This window comes from Labrus mixtus, chromosome 7 (genome assembly GCF_963584025.1).
Source record: "Labrus mixtus chromosome 7, fLabMix1.1, whole genome shotgun sequence".
Taxonomy (NCBI): domain Eukaryota; kingdom Metazoa; phylum Chordata; class Actinopteri; order Labriformes; family Labridae; genus Labrus; species Labrus mixtus.
In genome coordinates this window covers 290,024-305,879 of record NC_083618.1, presented here as the reverse complement: position 1 = coordinate 305,879, position 15,856 = coordinate 290,024, and the positions used below count along the sequence as shown (strand labels likewise).

Sequence of the window (15,856 nt, the reverse complement as noted above, 5' to 3'; positions counted from 1 at the left end):
CTTTATAACATTTTCTCTCGAATCTACACTGAAATCTATATTATTACTCTGTTATTACAAGTGGCCCGACGTTCAACATTACACAGAATACCACATTTTTTAGGACTGTCTCTAATTTTGTAGCATTGGGCTGCACGTTTTGTAAAACCGTTTCGGCGTTGCTGGGCGGGAATTAAATTTAAGTAGACTTGTAAACATGATAGGCCGACAGGGTGATTACATGGGAAACTTTTTTTTTGCAAGATTACAAGGTCGGGGTCCTATGACAAAACCCAAAAAACTATTTTAGATAATAAGAAAAATATTGGGGGTCCAAAAGAGCCAAAAAAAATAATAACGTGTTAATTTGGGTAGAAGTTCCAGTGATAGTGGGAGGGATTAAGAGGGGAGGGACGCTCCACTGGTCCGTCCCACAGGGTGCTGGGTGGGAACTATCTGAAACCAAGATAAGAAGCTCTTTGACGTAGAAAGGCTGGCACAAGAAACAGCAGGAGGTGAAGTGTGAGTGTCTGACAGAGATAAGGAAGGAGGAAAATAACTTGGGCAGAATAAAGATGGCAGCGAAATTTTACGACCTCACATCCAAACTTTTAACGGGAGAAACGTTTAATTTTTCTTCTCTGAAGGGAAAAGTTGTCCTCATTGAGAATGTGGCATCTCTCTGAGGTACGACCACCAGGGATTACACCCAGATGAACGAGCTCCACGACCGCTACGGCAGTAAGGGGCTTGTGGTCCTGGGAGTGCCCTGCAACCAGTTCGGCCATCAGGTACGAATCTCCCAGGTCTCCTCTGTTTTCCTCTATTGGGATTTGGATTATTTGAATGATGTTTGTGTATTTTGCTTCTAAGGTCACATTATCAATAGTGTTTATTTAAAAAAAGAGAAAAAGAGCTTCATTAAGTGGTATAGTTATATGGTTCATTTGCAAGTATTCAAATGTTAAATGGTTCCTCTGTTCCTCCTCACTTGTTTAGCTTTAGTCTTATTTTAACCTTTTCGTAATAAAACTAAATACACCGTTTTCAACAGGAAAAATAGAACGAGTGAAAATAAACTTATATTTTAAGGAAGCATATTTCTGTTTTAGTAACTTAACTGTTACCAGTTTCCTTGAGTAATATTCATGAAAGAGGAAACTGGTGTAGGGTTACTGGGTAGCCAGACAAAGCAATTCTACCAGTTCTACCTTTTGACTTCTAAAGGTTATTTATTAACTCAAGCATTCCTGAAAACAATCAACTATTTGTAGACTAATTCATTGATGGATGATAGCAGGAGTCTGACCAACAGCCAATTCAAAACTAAAGTTAGATTTGTTTTCTATATAAGTTTTAATGACATGTTTTTATGACAACAAAAACCCAAACCCACGTGCGCGCGCACACACACACACACAAATTTACAACGGGGAGGAGGGGTACAACTACAGATGAAAAGTAATGAATCTATGTGTAAAGTACATTATTATATATCATCCACATGTTGTTGCTAAATCCAAACTGTCCAAAAAGGAAATATCCATAAACAAATCATACAAAATGAAAGAAAACAATCCAGAGACAAAACCTCTTTTGTCTCTTAAATAACATTCACATTTCCTTCTCTTACTTCCTTCACCTGTGTCTTAGTCCCTCCCACCAGAGATGCATGGAGAGACACGAGGAAATGAAAAATAAGAGACATGAGAAGCACCTTTGAAATACAAAGGCTGTCAAGATGAGTCCAAATGTAAAAAAAAAAAAAGGGGGACCCCAAGATTCTTCACATTCATGTTTTTACATTTTAGATTATTTGTTTGCAATTTGTAAATAACCCAAACCAGTTCATGCATCACGTTTCTGAAGCTCAGTGGAGTCTGTGCCTTCCAGCAGTCTTTGAGAATCGTTTTGCTAACAGCTAAGAGCCAAGTCTCTGTCAGGAGAGAGTCCTCTGATAGACCCCAGAGAGGACGGAAAGAGTTCTTGACCAGAACTGATCGATTAAAGGACAATCCCATAATAAATGCAGCTAAGAACCATCGTTTGATTTACATACATCACATACTGGAGACACAGAGGGGTAAAACTTCTGACGTATGACTTTAGAATAATGAAGAGGGGGAATTAAACTGTATCTGCTATTTCTTTCAAATCTTTAATATGCCATGAAAGAATCTACTCTTCTCACTTCTTCCACACACTATTTTCTAGTAATTAAATAACCTTTCATTTCATTTGAATGTCACTTTTTCTTATGAGCCTAATGTCATGTTCAACCCATCCAGGAGAACTGCAAGAATGACGAAATCCTGCTGTCTCTGAAGTATGTCCGCCCTGGAAATGGCTTTGAACCAAAGTTTCAGCTCCTGGAAAAAGTGGACGTGAATGGGAAGGACGCACATCCTCTGTTTGAATTCCTTAGAGAAGCACTCCCATGCCCTAGCGACGATCCGTCGGCCCTGATCAGTGATCCCAAGTTAATCATCTGGAGCCCCGTGTGCAGGAACGACGTGGCCTGGAACTTTGAGAAGTTCCTCATCGGGCCTGCCGGCACGCCATTCAAGCGCTACAGCAGGAGGTTCCTCACCAGCAGCATCGAGGGAGACATCAAGAAGCTCCTCGACCAGGCCAGCTAGATCACCGTCCACTGAAATATCCCATCCTGCAGCTCCCACCTCTTTCATCTTATCAGATGGTGTTTTTAGACCACCTGTGCTCAACTGTACCTGATTGGCTGTCTTCTGTTCTTTTACTGTGTGAAGTCGTCCTCTGAAACCAAGCTCATTGTGAGGGGGATGACTGATGAAATGTAAAAGGCTGAACATGTTTAGCTGCATTTGGTGCATGTAAAGCACAGTTGTGGTTCGATGTATGAAGAGGAGCAATAAACACATTTTTCACATTACTTTTCAGACTGTGTTTCTTATTTGGAATCTCAAGTTGCACTGTTGATATTTTAAATACAATGTCATGGTACAGACCACATTTAAAGTTCTATTTTTTAAAACTTAAAGGAAGCTCTATATAAGGAGACTAAGATTGATCTTCTAAAGAAACTTGTTGGTAAAATATCCATCCAGAAGTTGCCCAGTGAATCCTGGTTTCGTGGTGATACTAAGATCACTACCTGAGCAGTTCAGGGCCTACGCCTTCTTAACCACAGACCATATTTTATTTTGCACCCGGTCATTTTGAACGGTGTGTAGTTAAGGTTGCATAACCTACAAATAAACAATGATTGCAGTTATTGCAAAACTCCTGACGTGAAGGCCAGCCTGGGTCCAATATACAATTTCTGCATGCAGTTACTCCAAACAAAACCACCCTGTTGAGGCTTCCAGTCTTTATTGTACTTTGAATTCAAATATTTTAAAAACAAATATTGTCAATAGCGGCAATCAGATAAATATGAGGACAAGAATTTATACACCTATTTTCAATAGTATGATTATTTACATCTTGAGTTATTTTTGAATTTGAATTGCTGCCATGATTTCAAAGAAGGAAAACCAGATTGGCTGCATTTGGTCTTTAAGTAGCGAGGATTACAGATATGATGTAAAGCTTTTCTAGTGATTTCTAGTGATTATATTGAGGAAGTCATCTCTCAAAAGCAAAATGACAGCAGGACCAACCAGCAAAGAGGGCAACTGGAGGCCCTGCATTTCAACATGCTGTTATACAACTGAGTGTAATATTGATGCCACAGAACAAGATCTATGGTTGAAGTTGTATCAAGTACTGACCGCCATCTGGTTTCACTGCAAGACCCCGAGGACTGAGTATAAATACTGTTTTTTATACTCAGTCCATCTAATACAAGTTACCCATTAAAGCTGTGCTTCCTGGGATTGTTTTGTGACTCCATAAACATTAATCAAATACATAACTTTCTAATGCTTCCAACTTGGATCATTGTGTCATATTTTCCTAAGCCGTTCAGTCTAAGATCACAATGCCTGAATTCAGCGAGAGATCAGATAAAGTGCAGATAATGTCCTGACCATATCCGATGATGACACATGTAGATTGTTCCTCAAGACAAGGAGCAAGTTTCAAGTTTCATGAAGAAAGCACCACTTTTATACTAGTTTATTTTGCTTCACTCAGTGTGCTTTGAAGATATCAAATAACAGAGCCATTTCAATACAGAGCTGCATTAATGTACAAGACTAATAAGGAGAAGCCATTGCAGGTGAGCTAGGGGTCCAATCAGGCAGCAATCAAAATATTCTTATAAGACACATTAAAAATGATCTGGAAGTGTACGACAGACCATAACCCTTAATGCTAAGGCCAAACCATACATACCCAAGAAGCAGGTAGATAATGTACTTATGGAGAATTCAAAGTGCCTCCTTTTTGTCAGGTTGCAGGAATCAAAAGGCCGCTTTTGCATTGTGATTACAAAAAAAAAGGAAAATGTGTTAGTGGGTTGGGATTTCTCACGCAAATTTACACCAAACTGTGTTCCAATGGGGGGAGGGTGCACATGTCAAGATGTCGATCTTAAAACCTAAAAAACACAAGACACCACCCCCTCTGCGGTTTTAGATTGCAACACAGACCTTGCAGGCAGGTAGCACAGCTGCCACAGCTACTCTGCAGAGATCCCCGTCAGTGCTTCACTCTGCACAGATGGAAGAAGGTAGCAGGATTCTTTCAACAAGCATGTATTGTTCTGTGTGGACATCACACTAAAATTTGCATTCACTGCAGCGCAGCAAGATTTTAAAGAGATTAATCTAGGCACAATGCCAAAATACAGCAAAAAAGTAGACAGTTGGTTCATCGCGTCATAAATACCTTGGTACGCTTTGGTTGAAACATTTGCATTTGGCTTTTTTTTTTAAAAAGTATTTATGACTGTTGTTAGGGGCAACAGAAACATTTGTTCAGCTACGCATTTGAGGGCACTTCTAACATTGTGTTGATCCAGTGAAAGGATCTATATCCATTTTTTAATCCTTTGAGTTCCACACTAGTAAACTATGTTCATGAATCGATAGAGCACCCACTGCAGAGAGGGAGGGCCTCAGGTCACTCTCCTGACAAGGCTGTTGGTTCTATTTGACAACATATGAGACAGAAATCAAATAAAAAATATGGGGAAGGTAGGGTTAATAATGATGAGTCTGTGAGTAGTCCTCTGTTTCTAAAGTAGCTTTGTGTGTGCGTCAGAGTGTCTCTATTTGCCATGTGTGTTTCAGTGCGTGTCCCGTCATATCGGGGGGGGGCTCCTCAGTTTGTGTCCATGTGGTCTTCGGCTGTTTCTGGGGCTCCTCCCAGTGAGGCCGAAGGCTGAGGTTTGGATGGGGCTTCCTCGTCTCTGCGCTGATAGAATAGTACGTAGGCTGCTTTAGTCTGTGAGGGAAGACAGGGATAGGGTTACGCTACAAAAACACGGACACTCGACACCAAGGACAGAGAGCAAATACAGTTCCAGGACTCAAACATCAGCAATCGGATACAAAGCACATAGATCAACAAATACTGCATCTCTGAATGTGTTTAACTACACGATATAGTATTAGTAAGAACTCAGGGTTGGAACTCACCACAATTTGGTCCTCTGTGGCAGAGGAGACGCTGCTGTCATCAAAGTAATACCACTTTCCATCCACTTTGTTCTTTCCATACGCTGTGTCTGTTAAACAGAGAAGTGTTGACAAACAATTACTCAGGTGATTCGTTTACCCAGGAAGAGGTGAATGAACAGAGCAAACACTAAATAAAGGTCCGAGAGATGTAAACGATTACAGTATCCATGACAACATGTTATGATGTTCGAACACTAAAGTTTGAAACACAAGATGTACTACTGAGCCATTATACTACCAACTTATAATAATACAATACATACAAAAAAATACATTATTGTATTTTTAAATTTAACTGATGTAAATATGTTTGATTTGATTTTAACTTCTATTTTTATTTTTAATAATTATATTCCTGTCCCCTGTTTTCTGGAGCTGCTGTAATGCACAAATTTCCCCCACGGAGGATCAATAAAGTTTATCTTTATCTTACAACTGATTAACAGCTCTTTAGGGTATGTTGATGTGGAGTGACAACGGCGGGTTTTACCATGAAAACCTATAGACAACAAGAAAAACTGAACAGAGACTTACAGTGACCGCCTCCCATTCCTCCATAGTGGTTTGACACGGCAATAAGGTCATACGTGTAGGGGATGGCCTTGGGGTCGCACACAAACTCGGACATGTTCAGATCCCTGACAAAGAAAATATCATCAGATAAACAGGGGGAAAAACACATTGCCATCACACTGAGACAGATATGAATCTCACAACAGGCAGGAAATAGACACTTGATCATATCCATTGTAAAAAGCAGCATGAAAGCTTCATGTGTGTTGGAAAACCCTGAGTGAGCATGATTCACCTTATTTTTTTTAAACAGGGATTTAATTTACATTTTCACTGCTTCCTGGTTTCTCAACAGAGGCTGTGGTGTGTTTCACATAACGTGTATAGTGAGTCAGGTAGCTGTTAGTCCAGAAAATCCAAATGCAACTTCCTTGTTTTCAAACACAAAGGAAATGTTGTCCTGTCCTCTGCCATCCCACATGAGGTTAATGACTCATTCAGAGTTGAGAGTCGTTAAAGTTTCGTAACTAGAAGTGATAAAGACATTACAGGCAAAGTAATTGTTCTTTGGAGTGTGATGTCAGTTCTCAGAGACAAGAAGTCCATTTCTTATATCCTCATTCCTCAGGTCACTTTGTTCTGTTATTTATCACTACAGCTCCCTTATGTACAAAGGCCCACTTATCTGACAAATGCTTTTCTTCAACCCAGTGAAGAAATGTGGATTCATGATCCACGGGTTATTTGTGTAACATTTGGTCACTAAATGCTAAAAACTGCTTTTCTACAAACTTCTGCAATTAGATACACTTAAGATGTTGTATTCATTTTTAGAAGTCAATTATTCAAGCAAAAGATTCATTAACATGTCCACATTTTAGGGTCGTTTTGATTTTCAAAATACTTATAACTGTTAAGATATGAAACCTAAGCTTTCTTAAATTTAAACTAAAATGTGAAGACCCAACAAATCAAGCTTCCACCTACACGGCAGATTTTTGCTTCTTTGACCTCATTCCAGAACGCTTTGAGCATGCACAGACGGACTCTTTAGAACATCAAGAACTAGTACACAAACACAGAAGGGTAATTTCTATTTAAAACTCCAGCAGAATCATCGGACTAAAAAATTGTTCTTAACGCTTTTTTATATGTCATTAAATATGAGTGCTTTCAAACCTGATGGGAAAGTCCACGATTGTGTCCAGCTTGTCCCTCCAACACCGGTTGTAGGAGAAACGCTTTAGGTGAACTACAAGAATGCGAGGCAGTGACCACAAGTCGAACTTTTTTGTAGCCTGTTGGTGTTTCTTACATGTTGGGCAATACCTGCAAAAAGGACCATGTTTAATTAAAAGAGATAGGAGCAACAGCACAGGTAAAACACTGACTTAGGCTAATGTAACTCTTACCATGGATCGTGTTCTCCAAGTGTCTCCATGGTTGTGAAGAGCTCGATGCATTCCCTCAGAGCCACTGTGGCCTTTTTCTTCTGGGCCTGGAGCATGCTCTCGTGCTTCTCATACGCCTACACAACACATTTACACAAAATAAACAAGACTGGTTGCATAAGTTTTCACACAACTGTGCGATGAATATAAAGCCACTGACCTCAGCTTCCTGCTCATCGTAGCACTGTTTCTTTGACTCTGTGTCCCAGTCGATCGCCACAGTGGAATGTGCTGCAGAGACAAGAGGTGGGAGTGTCGCTGCGTAAACATCAAGAGGCCTTTAATAATAAAACTACAAGATATTTCTTAATAATAAGATCAAAACTGACGATTGAGTTTGAGGACATTCCCATCACAAGGCAGCGGGCTGATGTTGGCTGTTCCATATGAGTTCACAATGCTGAAGGTGAAGAGCTTGGCTGGTGAAGAGCACTGCTTGGCTGAGTCTCCTTTGGGCCCATTTTCCAAGTCAGAGGTCTCCTCCTCCTCTTCAGACTGGCCGTTCTCTGGCTCTGGACTCACTTGGTGGTCCATGGCCTCCTCCTCAGCTGAACAGACACAGATATATTAGAAATGTGTGGCTTCATTTTAAAGCTCATACTGATTAACAGCACTCTGATCATCACTGTTTCCTTTACATTTGTTAAAATCTGGTTACAGATCTTTTTAACCTGCTCACCATCACAAAGCCCATTGGTTTCATTGCAGGTCCCTGAGTGGTTGCTGCCGTTGCTGGAGCTGGCACTGCAAGACGCCCCGTCCAACAAGGGGCTGCCACAGCCTCCCAGGCTGGACGATGAACATTCAGGAGCCCGGCTGCAGCTGGTGAAGGTGGCTGAGGAGGAGGCCCTGCTTTCACTGTTATGGCTCTGGGATTGCGTCACATAGCGTCTGCACAACAGGGAACAGAGGGGATTAGACTGCAAACAGTAGTTTTAACCTCTCGGCCATGCCTTTCTCATTTTCCAAACAGTAGGTTCTTACCCGATCCTCTCAAGGATCTTGTCGTAAAGAACATCTGCTACGAGGTTCTGTCGGGGCACAGTGATGAGTAAAGGCTGACCAAACAACATGGTGCTTGCAGAGCTTCCTGCATGCTTGGAGTGGCGCTCCCTGAAATATACAGGCAGGTTCATCCTCTCACTGTCCTCTTCCTGTACCTCATACCTGGAAAGAGCAACAACACAATACTCAGATGTTTAACACAACTATTGCTGAACAGAAAAGACAGAAAATATCATATTGTCAACAATACTTACACAAAAATGTCATCTTTTTCCATGATTTGGTTGAGTCCATCATCTCGTCTGTAAATTTTATGGAACCTGTGATTGTAAACATCCGCCACCACCATCTAGAGAGTCAAGTGTAAAGTTAGCTCAAATAATTGTAGTGGTAGTATAACAGTATAGTATGACTGGCATGAAGGTCTCACGTTTTCTGGAGGGAAACCACAGAGTTTGGACAAGGCGCTGCTCAGATCTGACACCGCACCAAGTTTAGGGACCACCACTCGATACTGTAAGGCAAAGCAATAAAATATGTGACCTAAATCAGTAAACCATGAAAGATATGTTGGCGCACTTTCAAAATCAACTCATGCCAGCTCTGTTTTTATGAATTAGAGTAGAAGTTACAGTTTGTTGGAATGAAACTGCATATGTGGTTATAGTGAAGAGGGAAACCCCCGAGCGTGTTTCCATCTCACCTGTGTGGGTCGAGACTGAGGGTCTGACCGCACCAGAAAAACCTCCATTGTGCGGTCCTTCTTCATGGGCAGAGGCAGTGTGAGGTAGCAGAATGGGTCAAAGGTTACTGACACCTTGGAGCACTCTGGGCACACCAAAGTGGATTTGAAGAGGCCGTGGAAAATATCAACGATGATGGAGTCATTACGCAAGCGGTGGTTTGTCCAGGCTTCCTTGGCAACAATCTGAAATTAGAAATAAACTTTTATTAGACATCATTTCAAACCTCATGGCCTTCTGATGCTATAAAAAAGGTAATATAGAGGCATTTAATATTCAGCTTGAGAATAAAAACTGTCAGAATATGAGTGTATGTATCCAAGTCAGTTAGTCCCAGACAGAATTTCCCTGAAAATTAATCAATTTGAAATAAGCAGTAGTTTTTCCCTATCACACTGAGCCTTTGAATACAAATGTGTGGTACCTGTTTTTAAAAGATAGATCTACACAAAAATCATTGCTTGAAAACCTTTATCATCAACTCAAAATCTGCAAAACACCTCATCCTGGCGTCCCTCCGCGTCCCTCAGGGCCAGGTAAGGTTTTTTCTTGACGCGGTTCAGATCTTCATGGAGCCCGTCCAGCAGAAAGGCCAACAGCTCCTGTGAGTCCTGCTGCTGGTAGCCTGAAAACTGGGGGGCAAAGCGTCCAACCTGGGTCTGGAAACAATAACAACAACATCCGGATTAATTTTGTCTGTTGCTTTAAGATTATGAAAAGATTCAGTGTCTGATCGGTGTACATTCACTTCAGACAAAGTTAATGGACACAACTCACTTTGAAGGTGCGAGGGGCAACATAGCTGCTGCGGCTCAGCCACATCTGTTTTACTAGATCAGCATAAGCCTCTGCAATCTCGCCCCTCATTCCCAGAGGATTCTCTCGGTTAATCTCTGCCTCGTATTGATCTTCCAGGAAGTACTCCGTTAGTGGAGATGCATTGCTCAGGCACTGGAAGAAGACAAATAAAAGTGGTTTAAGTAAGAATGACACCTGAAGGAAAAATACTTTCTCTGAGAGGAAATTGTGACTGTTATATTTTTTTACCTGGAGGGCAGAGTTCATAAAGCACGTGTTTCCCAAATTACTGAGACCACACAGGCCAGGCTGTGACTGGGACTCTCTGTAGTTGTAGGAGGAGCTGTATGAATTGTAGCCTCCCAATCTGCAGAGTAAGCAAACCTGTTACTATCGTTAACCAAGAGACAATATGCTGGGAAGAATCCTGTACTTTGAAAATATATTTAAGCATGCCATTCAAGGTACCTAGATACATATCAGACAGACAAATTACGATTTCATGAGCATGTTTACCAGTAATCAAGCAAACCTCTACTTATTTTCATCAAGTGAGATTGCCTAGGCTACCACCGTCACATTGCTCTTTTTTTTTTTATTCTGGCCCACTAAGTCATAAAGTCTTGTATCTCTAAGACACATGGATAAAAGTTAGATCGTCTTTTTCATGTTAAATATAATGTTGAATTCCATCACACAGAGTTTATGGTACAGGGATGTAACTGCTAAAATGTGAAGAAGCAGTACAAATCAACCCCAAGCACACCACCAAAAAGTAAAACAAATACTGGTACTTCTCAAATGTTTAACTTCACAAATACTGTGCCTACAAGTTCATTGTATTACTATTATTTATTTGTCTTGGGCAAAAACTTTTTATAACTATGATTAAGTCTTGTGTCCTGTTTTGAGTCTCCCTTTTTTAATCTGGAAACTTCTAACAGTTATGATAAGTGAATTCATTTGAATACTTTGAGTAACATGGACTACCATTATGTTAATACAGAGGTCAAAACAAGTTGAATATTAAGATACAATAATCAACACTAACATCTAAGGTTTCGTGGCCATGTGATTAGTTTGCACGCCCAATGTACAGATGTCCTCATGCAGACCCTGGTTCTATTCTGACCTGTGGCTCTTTTCCTGCATGTTGTGTTCTGCACTGTTTTAACCCTGCTGAATCTCTAAAGCTGTAGCTTTACAAGAGTAGCCTATGTATAGTTCATATATAGTTTTGTATTACATCTGAGATTGACTTTTTTCCATGCACTTGTAATAATAACAAACAATCACTTTTTTTTGACATACCAGTAATCGAGAATTGGATTCATTTCTGTTACATATGGTCATTCAGTAAAGAGGTAACTTTTTTTGTTTTACTGCACTCCCCAAGGGGTCGGGGAAAAGTCTGTTTTAAAAGTCGACCAACGTACAGGACTCCCATTTTAAGACGTTTCAGTCTTGATTCCAAATTTTGACATGTTCCTCATGGTAAAATATCTTTAAAACTAAGCTAATGCAGCACCCTAGTGTATGTTCGACTATTTGAGAAATGCCAGTGTGCTTCTAAAAGCAGCATGCATTGGTAAGCAAGCAAAACACACAGAAGTCAAATTCACAGAGGTAAAACAAACACACATTTAAAGAATGGAAAGCAGAAGTGGAAAAGAAGGGGAGAAGTACATAATATCAGTTTTGCAATGTGTAACAGAAAGGGTATTATTTGTTCCCTTTTGTGTTCTTTGAACAAAGTCCTCCTGCTTTGAGGAAGATAGGTAGGGATTCAACATTAGACTGATGTACTGATTTAATTAATTAATTTAAAGAATAGCTTTGAAAACGTTGGATGTTGTTTTTAGCCACATTATATTGAAATTAAAAGTCTCAAAAAAAGAGACTGGCAGAGAAAAAGATTGTGCGTACTTAATGGATGGTTATAATGCATTTCTCTCACAGACATGAGAAAAGGATACCAGTCCTGTGCAGCATTAAGAATAAAGCTCAGGTGTGTGTTAGTAGAGGACACCTCTAGAGGGCACACCAGAGGACTCAGTCTGTATACAGGATGTATCAACAGGTTACACTGGAGCAGGTCATTATTATATTTATCATGAGTTCAGAACCAATATAAAACTAAAATACAACAATAAATAGGAACATTAGGGTTGCCAGTGACCTAGTGGTTAATTCATGTACCCCATGTACAAAGACTGTAGTCCTCAAGCTGGAGGCCCTGGTTCAAGTCTGATCTTACATCAGATCAGCTTAGACGACTGAGGAACAGAACACACATTTTTGAGGATGTGCACAGTCGATGCACCAAACAGACACAGAGGACACGAGGCAGCCACCATGTGTACGTGCATTTGTATGCACAGTTAAAAGCAAGTATATTTCCACCTTAAAGGGGTGTTGAATCAGAAGAGAAACCTTGCCTGTTGCCAGAGGTGGTGCTGTTGTTAAGTGTGTAGCCAGGGCTGCTGTCTCCGTTAGTTACTGTTGAGGAGATGCTGGCTGTTGAGTTGGAGGAGAGTTTTGGGGAGGTAGTGAAGTTCCTTGATGGTGTTGTACTGGATCTATTGAGCAAGAGAAAAACTCGTGTTTTACAGGACAGTTTTATAAAAACAAATGACCTACAACTTTTTAACATGGATACAAATGATAGGTGAGTGTGTGTGTGTGGGTGCGCTGAAAAAAAATAAGGCATTTGCTTACTTAGGATGAGAGGCTTGTCTGGGCCAAGTGCCATCCTCATTCTTCCGCTCAATCACAAGCACCTATATGACAACAAACTGCTGAGTGAGAGCCAAGTGGCAAAGCATGCCTTCATGTCAGAGCTATCGCGTCTCAGGCCTGAATCTAATACCTTAAAGTGCTAGGTATGTGTATCTTATCAACTGCATTCCTTTGATGTGTTACTATTCTGCTTGTGATCTACGGTTTACAGTTTAAGGACAAAGGCTACTGTGACAAATTGTATGGAGTATTGGAACAACAGCATGGACAAGTCTACAGTTCAATGTAATTCAATATGATAGCATGAAATGTAAACAGTAATGGTTCTTTTGACAGGAAATACTGAGATAGCATATAAACTTTGCAATCATATTTGTGTCTATAGTCTGTATGTTATGGGAAGATGTAATTTCTTTGCTTACACTCAGCCCAACCCCTATTTATGTAAAGTGGACAAATATTAGTACAGCCTTACATTACCTTTGCAGTATAAGCATCACACACTTAGCATAAACTTTAAAGAAGCTCAGGCATAACCTGACTTCTTGGACAGTTGCAATAAGAATAACACATCATAACCTTAAAAATTAACGGTACATGCTAATGCACGGCTCATGTATCGTATTGCATTAGACTCTCAGACGTTCCTGTTTTTTTTTTTTTTTTTTACATCTCCTGTGAATGAATTATGTATGCAGAGTGAGTACCCTGTGCTATTGCATTGTGATGTTCTTCAAAGGAAGGGGAAGAGTGTCTATATGTGATCTCAAGGTTATTTGAATAACGCGGCTCTACACTACCTGCCCCTGGAAGAGTCCAGCATCCTGTACAGTGCTGTCTGGCTTGTTCAGCTGCTCGTAGGTGTTGCTCATGTATTTATTCCAGAGCCGTGTCTCTTTCTCTGACGGGATATTGAACAGTGTCCTCATATCCTTCTCTATAGTGTCTGGAAAAGGGGATTTTTTTTACACAAAACACATTCAGTTACTGACAACACATTTACATTCCAGTGTCCATAGTTGAATCTACTCAACTCTTACCTATAGTGTCAGCTTTACTGAAATGACGCGTGACCACATTGTCCATGTTGTCATTCTCACACAAGTTCAGTTCCAGCAAATAGACCTCCACCTTACAATGCTTGACAAACATTCCATGTTCAACAACCTGGAAAAGGAAGAAGAGAATCAGCAGCCAAACCCATAAGTAGAATGTCATAGTAAAATAATAATAATTTTTTTAAAAGCAGCTTTACCTTCCGAACAATGGGTCTCTGGCAATCAAGGCAGCCATACCAGCTGACAAGCTTATTCCATGCCTCAGTGGGTACAAGGACATAATCAAGCTCATCTATAAGGTGCTCTTTCAGGGCCTGAGTCTCCTGGTCTTTAGAGAAACAAATTATTTTACTACAGGCTGAAATATAATAGATCTTGTGCTTTGTTTAGAGCAATCGAAATTAACTCCCAATCAGTATTTCTCTTAAGATGATAATTATACCTGAGAACAGTCCAGAGTTATCAATGGGTCCTGGATAGAGGCTACGTTCTCCAACATTGTACATATCCCAGCTGTCGAATCCAACATACTTCTTCCATTGTTTGAACCACCGGCTGTCTATTAGATACCTACAAAGAAGGGTTGGTTACAGTTGATGTAAACTTAATTTTTGCCTTCAACCTTTGTGACTTCAAACTACTTTAAAGGAGTTTTCTTTGGTTGCCAGACATGTGAATGATAAAGCAAGAGCAAAAGAGTCAGGAAGAGAGGTGATAAAATGTGTCAGGCTTGGCGAGATAGTAAGTACACTCAATCTTATTCAAACCCGGAAGATTATGTAACACCAAACTGCTTTGGCATTTGCAGATATAGCAACAGCAAGCTAGTTTGACTTAATCTCATCCCAAGCAAGAAATCTTCTTTACTTAATAAGCTTGTTAGCAAGTGTTAACATGGTACGATGTTTGGTCATGGAACCAGTTTAGTGCAATTACTGTCAAAATAAATGCAGGATATCTCTACTCATTAACCTGAAGTTTAAATACCCAATCGATTTCATCTGAAAACTATCAAAACATAGTCGGTCATTTTCAACCACAGTGTCATGAAATAGTAAAGGCAGCCCCTTATTAATTGCAATAACTACATCAAAATTCAGCATTCTCTTCTCCTGGTTCCCATTTACATTAGCAAGGAAGATAATTAAATTCCCTTCATGTAAAAAGAAATAGCTGATGTGAAGCGTCTTTAATACATCTGAATGCTTTCTGTCCAGGCCTGCATCTTCTGTTTGATGGGAAACTGTTAGCTTACAAAGTGGCTGTAGGGTTAACAAACTTGTCAGGCAACTTTAACTGCGATGTCAGTAAGGTTACGACATTGCATCATATAATTTCTAAGGAAAGCCTAACCAGCAACGAGCCTGTTTGACTGGCAGGAGAATCTGAACACAGGGCCTATTCTACCGGGTTACTAGCCAGCGTATCAGCCAACGTCACTTAACTTATCACACAACAGGCATTAACGTCAAAGTACTAGCGGTACAAATAAGCCCTTTGGTTTTCCATTATAGTGTGGTTGTTTCTGGCGAACAATAACAACTGTTTCTCCGAGCAACACTATTGAAACAGAAAGTGTTGGGTCGAGCTGGCTAGCCGCTAACTTGTTTGATATTAGCTTGCCAAAATATCGGTAGCACACTAGCTTTCGATTTCCATACTAACAACCATAGGTTTCGTTAGCCTGGTAGCGTTAGCATGTTAGCATTCACTGTATGTCACTAGCTAGCTAATGCTAACTGAATCACCCAGGAAACGTTGGCCGTTGCCACATCTTACCATTCGTCACCCTTTCTTAGAGTCGTTTTCAAAAGTGACCCAATAGTCTGTTTTTGGCTTTCTGTTGAAGGTGTTGGCATTTGAGCGGCTACCGGCTCCGAGTCGGAGTCTGCCGCGCCGCCCGACTCGGGTCCGCCTCCCTCGGCCATCATGCAGCGAGTGTACCGGTGTCGTGACCGCGCAGATTG

At 40.5% G+C, this 15,856-nt stretch overlaps 2 protein-coding genes across 2 annotated transcripts; one reads left to right on the top strand and one right to left on the bottom strand.

Moving 5' to 3' along the window:
• Nucleotides 1–481: 481 nt before the first annotated feature.
• gpx1b (glutathione peroxidase 1b) lies at nucleotides 482–2,864 on the top strand. The gene is made up of 2 exons (XM_061041905.1): nucleotides 482–770; nucleotides 2,268–2,864. The coding sequence occupies exons 1-2, from the start codon at nucleotides 555–557 to the stop codon at nucleotides 2,616–2,618; spliced, it is 567 nt and encodes a 188-aa protein (XP_060897888.1). The 5' UTR covers nucleotides 482–554; the 3' UTR covers nucleotides 2,619–2,864.
• Nucleotides 2,865–3,310: 446 nt separating this feature from the next.
• On the bottom strand, nucleotides 3,311–15,848 carry usp4 (ubiquitin specific peptidase 4 (proto-oncogene)). Its single transcript, XM_061041904.1, has 22 exons — nucleotides 15,669–15,848; nucleotides 14,332–14,459; nucleotides 14,087–14,217; nucleotides 13,872–13,998; nucleotides 13,632–13,777; nucleotides 12,811–12,872; nucleotides 12,531–12,671; nucleotides 10,342–10,459; nucleotides 10,072–10,245; nucleotides 9,795–9,953; nucleotides 9,255–9,479; nucleotides 8,982–9,065; nucleotides 8,806–8,900; nucleotides 8,531–8,713; nucleotides 8,226–8,437; nucleotides 7,876–8,094; nucleotides 7,707–7,777; nucleotides 7,508–7,623; nucleotides 7,275–7,424; nucleotides 6,117–6,220; nucleotides 5,541–5,629; nucleotides 3,311–5,346 (listed from the first exon to the last, which is right to left on the bottom strand). The coding sequence occupies exons 1-22, from the start codon at nucleotides 15,818–15,820 to the stop codon at nucleotides 5,224–5,226; spliced, it is 3,009 nt and encodes a 1,002-aa protein (XP_060897887.1). The 5' UTR covers nucleotides 15,821–15,848; the 3' UTR covers nucleotides 3,311–5,223.
• Nucleotides 15,849–15,856: the final 8 nt, after the last annotated feature.

Bases quoted from the DNA above. Each gene is read 5' to 3' on its own strand.
- usp4 (XM_061041904.1), bottom strand. From the start codon at position 15,820: ATGATGGCCGAGGGAGGCGGACCCGAGTCGGGCGGCGCGGCAGACTCC. The intron at 14,218-14,331 runs GTATAATTATCA...GTTTCTCTAAAG, and splicing joins TAACTCTGGACTGTTCTCAG to ACCAGGAGACTCAGGCCCTG. The intron at 7,624-7,706 runs GTCAGTGGCTTT...TGTGTTGTGTAG, and splicing joins ACGATGAGCAGGAAGCTGAG to GCGTATGAGAAGCACGAGAG.